Consider the following 10,392-nt stretch of genomic DNA (forward strand, 5'->3'; position numbering starts at 1 on the left):
TCCATCACCAAAGCTCGCCGGAGCATCCTTGAGATCTAGAGGAGGACTTAAATCTAGAAGAGGAAGAGGTGGTGGAGGAGGAGGAGGAGGAGGAAGATTCAGATCCACAAAAGGATCAGTTTAGACCAAATATAAAACCTGAATAAGATAGGCCCAATATTGCTCACTGTACGAGATTTGTGTGTATCCGAAACACAAGCAGGAAAACTGGTAAGAGGCTATTCTGTGAATTATTGCACACGCTGATGCAGCCACATGTTTATCAAAAAAGTTAATAAAAAATGAAGGAGGGAAATAAAAAAATATAATATGTCACACGTTGTCGTAATTAAATACATATATAGTCCAGAAAATTAGAAATTTTAATAATACATCAAAACAAAGAAAAAAAAAGTTGGATTCAAATAAACGTGCTAGCTTGACAAAAATAAATCCATTGCATGTACACTAGTACTAGCTAGTAAATACATACTACATCATTGATTCAGTGAACTAGCATGGACTGGATGCAGCCAAACTGCCGAGTATTTTGGGATGAAAAATCATAGAAGAACATGCATGTTGCATGTATCTTCTATATACCGGATGGAGAGGACTGGAAAGAGAGTAGCAGATAGAATGAAATGAACAGCAACAACCGTGTGCCAATGCGAACGTACGGCCATATATATGGGCGGACGAAACTAGCTAGTTGTGCTTCAGAACAGGCTTGATGTCCCTCTGGTTCTCACCAAGTTGGCTCTTCAACTGTTGCTTCACTTTGTCATCGTAGGATCCGGTGAGCGAGACCTCCCTGAGCTTGCGAAGCTGCTGTAGCCCAGAAAACTCCAAGGACGACACATTATTTTGGCAGCGGATCTTGAGGACCTCAAGCTGTGGCATTGAAAACCAAGTACCCCGAAACTTAACAGTCTTTAACCTGCAGTTGCAATCAATCTCGAGCACCCATAGCCGGCGACAGGGTCCCTCGAACCGGAGCTCTCCATATTGGAACTCCTTGGAACAAAGGCATAGAATGTTTAGACTTGGTAAATCCATGAGAAGGTCCACGTCCTGCTGCATTATCCTGTCGATCTGTAGTTTCAGTTTACTGAGATTCGGCAGCAGTTTGATCCAGGCTGGCAGCTTGTCTATACACCCGTACAGCTTAAGGCTCTGTAGTTCCTCAGGGGGCGAGGAAATGGCAACCAAGCAGCCAGCTTGATTATGGTCCACCCACACTGACAAGGATTCCAAATGCGGGTGACCCGAAATGGCAGAACAAAACTCGATACAGTTTTCTCGTCTGACGCCAGAGACTCCAAGCTTGCGCAGTTGGGTAAGGTTCTTGAGCTCATCAATGATTGCCCGGCCGCTTGCAACACTGACGTCAATGACACTGATGTTGTGTAGGGCCATCATTTCCCCAATACCTGGGGGCGCCTCAACGCCTCCATTGCGAGAGCCACAAAGCCGCTGGCCGCGGCGGCGGCGTGCGCACAACCCCGGCAGCCGGAGCCGGGACCGGGACACCAGAGCAGCAGCAGCTCGTGGCTGCCTGTCCATCGACGACGACGATGCCGATCCTGCTTCTGCTGCTGCAGGTAGTCTTTGAGCAGTGCCGCTGCTGGAGACATCATCATCCAATTGTGCTGTAGTAATGCTAGTGCCGGCACGAATATGCTGGAGCTTCTGTAGCTTGGTGATGCATAGTGGTAGCGACACAACCATGGTGTGTCTAATATCCAGAGTCTGTAGCTGCCTCAGGCGATCAAAACAATCCGGGAGACGAGTGATCTCTTTGCATTCTCTTAGGGAGAGGAACTTGAGGCGAGGCAGCAGCTTGACAATCTGTTCGAGGTCAGCATCCGTCACCGATGATGCGTTCTCCAGGTCCAGCACCCGGACTATCCTCATCTTGTCAGAGATGAAGAATGACTCCCACTTGCCGAAGACTGTCAGTGACCGCAGACGTGAGAAGTCGATGCTCTGATACACGCTTACATCTCGGTCCCAGGTGCTCCCTATGGTGAGATGCCGTCCGGTGCGTTGCGAGTTGAGACTGCAATGGCCCTCCAGCGCAAACACAAGGTTCTCTTCCATTGACCGAGACATGATGTACTCGCGGAAGAAGCCATTGACCTGGCACGAGGGCATCCTCGTCAAATAGGACAGGCTTGTCGATCCAGGCACCTGGATCATGTTTAGCCTGCAGAGGTCGGTAAACGACCTCTCCCCTTTCTCGTCGGCGGTGCTTTCCTTGGTGTCCGTAGAGTAGCCCTCGGCGATCCACCGACGCACCAGACGCCTCCGACGAATCTTATGGTTCACGGGGAATATTGATAGATAGAAGATGCATGGCTTGAGCGAATCTGGGCAGGATACGAAGTAGGAATTCACCCAGGCAAACATATCCCTTAAACAAGTAAACGCTGGGTTGGTCTCCAACACCTTCATTAGATGAATTGGGTTGAATCTCCATCCAGCGGCGAAAAAGTCAGCTACAGCAACTATCACTTTGGGGAGTCCACCGCACTTATGTAGCACAATTTTTGCTTGCTCAATCTCGGCAGGGCTCGGATCAGAGGGCCATAAACTGTCGTTACCCCGCTTAGATGCCTGTTAATGAAAGGCATTAATTCTTAGTTTTTATTAGCACGGGCATTTTTATAATGTATATATATGTAAAGAACCAATAACCTCCAGATTGCTAAAGAAAATACTGTGACCTAAGATATTGTCATAATTTACATTTTTATGTGAGAAATGAGAATACTCTCCTCTATAGCTTTGGTTAATTTTGGCATCATTATTTGACTTAAGATAAACTTGGATCTAATATATTTTATAGGGCCTTGTTTACTTCCACCAAAAACCCAAAATTTTTCAAGATTCCCCGTCACATCGAATCTTTATACGCATGCATGAAATATTAAATATAGACAAAAATAAAAACTAATTGCACAGTTTGGTCGGAATTGACGAGACGAATCTTTTGAGCCTAGTTAGTTCATAGTTAGACAACAATTACCACAAACAAACGAGTGCTACAGTGTCATGAAATTTTTTTCTTACGAAACTAAACAAGACCTAGGAGATAAGGGGTAATAAGCAATGGGGTAACCGTAGTAGTATCAATAAAAATCAATTGATATGTGGGACGAGGAGAGTATCTTTTTCTTTTGTCTTTTCAATTAATAAATAAATGCTAGTATATGCATATGGATGCTTAGGGAAAAAAATGCATTTGTATGTTTATGGTAAAGTTACCGTTTGTTCGAAGAGCTTAAACGCATCATCCTGTTCCAGGCCTTCGACGTTCCACCAATTAGGTGAACAGTATGAGGCGACACTTTCTTCATTTGCAATGACAATGATACGGCTTCGATTCTTGTCAGCATCAGCTTCAAAGGCCAAGGCATCTTTTATCGAGTCCCACTCTTCCCTGGACTGCAAACCGTCAATAACAATGAGACAAGCATGCCTTTTTAGAAGCTCACGACACCCTTGAATGGGGTCTCTGATTCTCAACATGGTACCATGTTGGAGGGATCCTGAGTGCAAATCCAAGAGTAGGCTCCATGAGAAGTCCCGTATGTTGAACGGATGGGGCACATCCACCCAACCAAACTTTTGGAAGTAACTGCGTTGGTTAACCACATGCTTGCAGTAGACGTGTTTGACGATATAAGATTTGCCAACACCAGCTATCCCGAACACGGGTCGAACCCCTGCTTTGTTGGCGCTAAGATTCTCTATATCTGCCCCGCGGCCAACAGGTTTACGATTATTATTTATCCATTCCTTTGCATATTCCATCTTGATAGCCCTCTCCTCGTCCTCACCCTACATTGTGCAAAATGGAACAGCTTCAATTAGGCTACAAAGATTGTTTCTAAACAACGGATCTAAATAGAAACGTTGCTAACTTATCTATCTTACTATTACTAACTAGAGGTGGCAACAATCTCCACATTAGTTCTCGTCGAAGGCACTAAAAGACATAAATTTTAGAAAAATCTCACAGTAATCAGAAACATATAGCCCTTAATTTAGCCGACTCTATCATCTCAAGTAGTAGCAATCAAATCTGTTATGTTATATATAAAAGTTACCTGGCAACGTATCATATGCATGTCAGCTTCGGGTGCAACCTATGCAACCACCAATTAAGGTCACAGAATATAGATCTAACGTCTGAGGTTTTTTTTACTTAAACCCCTCCACCCGTGGGTTTAAATCTAACTCGTGTCTATCCAGATGGGAGGGTTTAAATGAAAAAAATCTCAGACGTTGGATCTAGATCCTGTGGCCTTAATGGTGGTTGTATAGGTTGCACACGAAGCTAGATTGCACAGGATACGTTCCCAAGTTACCTATCTCTTCCGTTATGAAAAATGTATAAGGTAACACCATAAATTAGCATCTGAATTCACATATGCCACTATGAAAGATAAATCAAAATAGCACCCTCAATTTATATCTGAACTACCCACATTTGCAATTATGAATCTAATTCAAAATAACAGCCTAAATTTTACATCTAAATTATCATGTCTTCCGTTATGAAAGGTAATTCAAATATAACCCCACAAAAAAATTGTTAACCACGGAATTCCATTATATAAAACATAATTCAAAATAACATCCTAATATTTTTTTATGAACTACTCACAACTACCTTATGTAAAGTAATGCAAAGTAACCCTAAAATTAAAGTTACATCTATAAATTTGCATCTAAATTATTCACCTCAACCGTTATTAAAAAAATAATTCAATATCCATATAGTATATCTCAAAACTAAATGCAAATACTATAAGATATTGCATAAAATAATTCTATATCCATAGAGTATGCTAGATATGTTTTAAATTACACACTTTTACTATTATTAAGTTGTAAAAGTACTATGATCCAAAATGTAGTCAGGTTAACATAACAATTACCTCTTAGGATAAATATTTATTTCAGCCTCTCATCCTATGTGGAAAAATGTTCCCTTAACAAATATGATAGCAATGGCATCGAATTGTTATTTTAGTATGTTCTTATTTTAAATAAGTTTATGCATCTTTACTCAAACATTATGTCATTTTATGCACCTTTACTCAATCTTGAGACTTTAATTTTAAACACTCTATGCATTATAAAACAATTGATTACCTTGAACGCCATGGTGCAAGCCGGCATGACTATTTAGCTTATTGTGAGGGTAGCCTAGTATCTAAAATCTTCATTTAATAAATAAAAATGAATATTAAAAATTTATAGTAAGCACTAGAGTTCCAACATAATATGTGGTTAAAAACTTGGGCAAACTAGGTTAATAGTTAAAAACTAAAATATAGATTAATGATATCATAAAGGGATGCAAAATAAAATCTACTTAACTCACACCATAAAAACTCTAACTAAAGGACCTAATGAAGCCACCAAGTTAATACTCACAAAACCTATTTGAGGAAATGATAAATTCTACAATTTATCCCAAAAATCATAAATGTCTAACCATCGATTCAGTAGATTCTAATCACCATTGGTAATAATAGTAATTGAATCTATTCTACTTTCAAAACATTTACTCACATCTACGATTGCGTAAAACCACATAGATTAACCCAAGAATCTATATTTAAATTACCTACCTATGCCATTAAGAAACATGATCTAAACTAAACCATAATTGCACCTAAAATTGCCATTAAGATACATTGTTGCTAAAAATAAACAGTGAAAAATAGAAGAGAACATAAGGTGTATTGTTGTATTATAGTGTTTGTAGATTAACTACAAATACTAGGCTTACGAACTGTTGAGATATAAAATATACAACAATGGTTAATTTAGCTGTCCAGGTAATTCGTAATCTAAGAAAATAAAATTAATACTGTTGAGCAAGATGGATGTGCGAGGTGCTTTGAGTATCATGTGGCAAAACAATGACTAGCTAGTGCCATAAATAATTAAATTAAGATTGGTATACAAACACGTGCACTAGAGGCCGTTTGGGAAAAGTTATGTATGCGCTTCTGTGTTGTAGGGAGCTCTATCTTCTCGACTATATGTTAACGTGGTATTTAAGAGAGAGAGAGAGAGAGAGAGAAACCATTTTATTTCCTGAAATTCATTAATTTTTTTACATACCTCTTTCAAAAGGACACTGACAGAATGGTCAGTTGAGAAGAGCTCCATCTCCAATATTCCATCTGATTCTCCAACGCAATGGCTTGCAACATCGCGCTGCTGGGTGTGCACGACAATGCAGCTGCCATTTTTCTTGTCAGGTAGGTATTTACTGACGGCGTCCCAGTCTTCCTTGAAGTGCACATCATCCAGGAAGACTAGGTATCTCTGATCGCTCATCACTTGTTTCACAAGCTGCTCGATTTGTACGCCTTCGGTAACCTTGTCCAGACCATTCAGTTTCATGAAATCTTGGGCGCTTCCATGGCGCAAACAATAGTTTGTGCACACTTGAGCCAGCAATCTGAAGATGAACTCCTGCTCGCTGAAGGGATGCCTCAGCTTTACCCACGCACGGTACCTGAATTTCTTACAGATTTCTGGGTCGTTGTCCTCGTCACCACAGGTCTTGTTGATGATGGATGCCACCTCAAGATGGCCATCGTCTTCTCCACACACTGAGATCACTTGAAGCGGAGCATGGCCGTCGTCTTTCTTGTTGATGAGGTCTATGAGATATCTTTGGCTGCGCTTCTGCTTGCCATTATGAAATAAATAAATAAATAAATAAGTACATATGTGTGCATGCATGTGTGTATATATAATGGTCAATACTAAGGGTATTATATTGTAGATGCTACCACCTGTTTTCTAATTAAGTTATAAATATTTTTATAATAGTTAGAGAGGCGATGAGAGGCGATTGGTGTGTTTATGGTCGGTGGACTCAGAACATGAAAAGCGATGAGAGGTGATGAGAGCAAGACGATAGGAGGCAATAGGTGTGGTGGGCCATACACGTCCCATTGCCTCCCATCGCTTCCGAAATTATGGGGATTAGGACCTAAATGGAGGAGTGGTAATTCCTTTTTTTTATTTTTTTAATGAAGAGTAAAAGGGTAAATTCATAATTGTAAAAATAATATTTTGAGTAGCATAGTTAGGGTGTATGATTCAAGTACTATAGTTAGTTAGATAAAAATCTTCTTCTTAAGTTTTTTTAAAATCTTCTTTGGGTTCTACCCGCCGGCGTCCACTAGTGCGTGTTACAGGGAGCCGTCGCTGCTGATGATAGGGATTGAGGTTTGAGAGAATCTTGTGCAATGACGTTATTACCCTCGCATGAATTAAATCAAGAAAGATGTTTTTTACGGAGGCGATGGGAAGCGATTGCAACCATTGGTCGTTTTGGCTTTTCTAGATATGCAGCGAAATCTATACACCTAAATACACGATATGTCTAGAGATATAATAAAAATTGTGTATCAACAAATGCCACAACACCCTATAAATTGGAAAGGACGGAGTAGATAGTATATATTTTGATGTTGAAAGTGACTAAAGGAAAATGAAAAGTGAGAGAGAATGATATTTTTCGGGCATACCTCATTGAAAAAGACACAAACAGAATGGTCATCTGAAAACCGCTCTAGCTCCATTACCCGGTGTGATTGTCCGACGCACAAGCTAGCAACTTCGAGCTGTTGGGTGTGCACAACGATGCAGCTACCATTCTTCTTGTCAGGTAGGTACATCTTGACAGCCTCCCAATCAACTGTGCTGGACAAATCTTCCAGGAAGATTAGGTATCTGTTGTTGCTCACTTGCTTGGCGAACTCCTCGGTGAGTAGTGTACCTTCCATACCCATCATCGCATCTATCTGTTTCGGCAAATCTACTGGGCTTCCTTGTTGATAGTTTGTGGAGAATTGAGCCATCAAGCCCCTCATGAACTCATGGGGATTGAAGGATTGGGTCAGCTTCACCCAAGCACGGTGAGTGAACTTGCTGCATATTTCTGGGTTGTCGTGGGCCTTCTTGATGATGGATGCCACCCCAAGATCACCTACTGCTCCCCACACCGAGATTACTTGAAGCGGCGGGACATCGTCTTTATTCTTGATCAACTCGGCGAGATTTGTTGAGCCGCTATCCTTCTTCTTGGCGTTCCTGGCCTCTTTAAGGATGCCCACTGCCGCAGCATTGGCCACGGCCTGCTGATTAGTCTTCTCGATGGACTTGGACTTGGAGGAGCCAGAGTGGTCGCGGATGTGCCAGTAGCGCTGGTTCCTCTGGCCCATGGCTTCCACCCTGGACTTCAGCAACTCTGCAGCAGCAACTGCATCGTCCAGGGCGGCAGCCGGCGCATATGGTGGTACTGGTAGCATGCAGGATGTGAGAAACCGGCGCCACCAGTGGGACTTAGCATCCACCAGGACAACGGATTCGATGCAGTCCTCCACATCTAAGGCCATGTTGCGGACCTGCCTTACCAAGGTCCTCACCATTTCGTCACTGGTACGCTCCTTGGCAACGTTGAGGAAAGAGTGCATCATCTCGAACTCGTCCGAGATAAGCAAAAGGTCGCGCTGCATACTCTTCTTCAGCTTCACCTCCTCCTCGATCGCCGACTTGGCCATCGTCAACGTCCCCTCCACCGCCGACTTGGCCAACCCAAGCACAAGGTCCGCCATTGCTACTCCCTGGGTTCAGGTCCCTCCTCCTCGCCCCTACGTACCCTCCGATGATGTGTGTGTGTGTTTTTTTTTTTTTTTTGACTTCGAGTTCTGCAAAGGTGAGGCCGTGCACAGGGCACAATTTATACAATAACTTCGAGGAGGAGCAAGGCCTTGTTTAGATCCGAAAAAATTTCGGATTTCGACACTGTAGCACTTTCGTTTTTATTTGACAAACATTGTCCAATCATAGAGTAACTAGGCTTAAAAGATTCATCTCATGATTTACAGATAAATTGTGCAATTAGTTTTTGTTTCCATCTATATTTAATGCTCTATGCATATGCCGCAAGATTTGATGTGACGGGGAATCTTGAAAAGTTTTTGATTTTCGGGGTGAACTAAACAAAGTGGAAATATATAGGAGAGACAACATTTGGTGAGCTATAAAGAATGAGAGCTGACGCGGCCTCACGAAATCATAGAGAAATATGGTATTTTGGTTTTGCTTTATAAGAGTATATATAAAATTGTCTATGGACAATTCATTATCCTAAAATCAACAATTACTATCGGACAATCACTGCCAGTTGCTTTGGACTTCAACCGAGTGTGGTTCGTGGCGTCAACACAGTGATATTACACCCGGGCCTTGTTTACTTCCCCAAAAAAATTGCAAAATTTTTCAGATTCCCCGTCACGTCGAATCTTTAGACGCATATGCATGGAGTATTAAATATAGACGAAACTAAAACCTAATTGCACAGTTTGGTCAGAATTGACGAGACAAAATTTTTAAACCTAGTTAGTCCATCATTAGACAATATTTGTCAAATACAAACGAAAGTGCTATAGTGTCGATTTGCCAAAATTTTTTGAACTAAACAAGGCCCCGGTAGTGGTACTGTGGTAGGTGGACTTCCATTATTGTTGGTTTGCCACAAGCAGCGGTGATAGTACACTATACCTGTTAATACTGGTTGTGGTCATGAAACTACAGTGATAGTCACTTATCACTTCTGGGTTCATGGCTATACAACCAATAGTTATAGAATATTTAAAATTAAAAATTAATATTTTTTCATCTATGGTCAGATCAACATAAAGTTTATACAAAATTGTAGAGTACGTTCAAATAAATCTTAAACTTTGTGATTAACACTTATCTTATTTTAGATGGTTTACTGGTGCAAATATCAATCTAATATAAGGTCTCATATCGGATTTGAGATGGTTAGCAATGTATATAATGGAGACAAAGGCAACATCAAAGTTTTAGTATTTGATGAGATCTAGTACAACTTTGCAGTTAACAAGTTTTCATTTAAGATCGTTTAGAGTGTCAAATATACAATGCATGATTCGTAAATGTGTAGTTAAAATAATAGCATCGGTTGTATAGTCACAAGTGTTATGTAAAGCTTAACTTATGAACGCTTCTTGAGGGAATGTTGAGGCCTTGAGTGCGAATCCTGGATACATATACTCACCTGAATACAACAGATTCAAAATAACCACCTGAATTTGTGTTTAAATTATCATCCCTTCCACTATGCCCTAACACTCTCTCTAAATTAGCCATCTCCGACATTATGAGACATAATGTTATCTGTAAATTATTAGCCACCTTACCATGATCAAACATAATTGATTGAAAATATCCCCCTGATATTATCTATATATTAGCCACATTTACCGTTATGAAGGATAATCCAGAGTCTATAAATTAATTAATGTAACCACACATCCGTCTTGCTAGTATCTTGTTGGG

At 40.9% G+C, this 10,392-nt stretch overlaps 1 protein-coding gene across 1 annotated transcript; it reads right to left on the reverse strand.

Moving 5' to 3' along the window:
- Positions 326–8,878, reverse strand: LOC8066717. Its single transcript, XM_021461135.1, has 4 exons — positions 7,551–8,878; positions 6,127–6,699; positions 3,250–3,825; positions 326–2,598 (listed from the first exon to the last, which is right to left on the reverse strand). Exons 1-4 carry the CDS (start codon positions 8,637–8,639, stop codon positions 688–690), a joined length of 4,149 nt encoding a protein of 1,382 aa, XP_021316810.1. The 5' UTR covers positions 8,640–8,878; the 3' UTR covers positions 326–687.

Source organism: Sorghum bicolor, chromosome 5, assembly GCF_000003195.3.
Source record: "Sorghum bicolor cultivar BTx623 chromosome 5, Sorghum_bicolor_NCBIv3, whole genome shotgun sequence".
NCBI lineage: Eukaryota > Viridiplantae > Streptophyta > Magnoliopsida > Poales > Poaceae > Sorghum > Sorghum bicolor.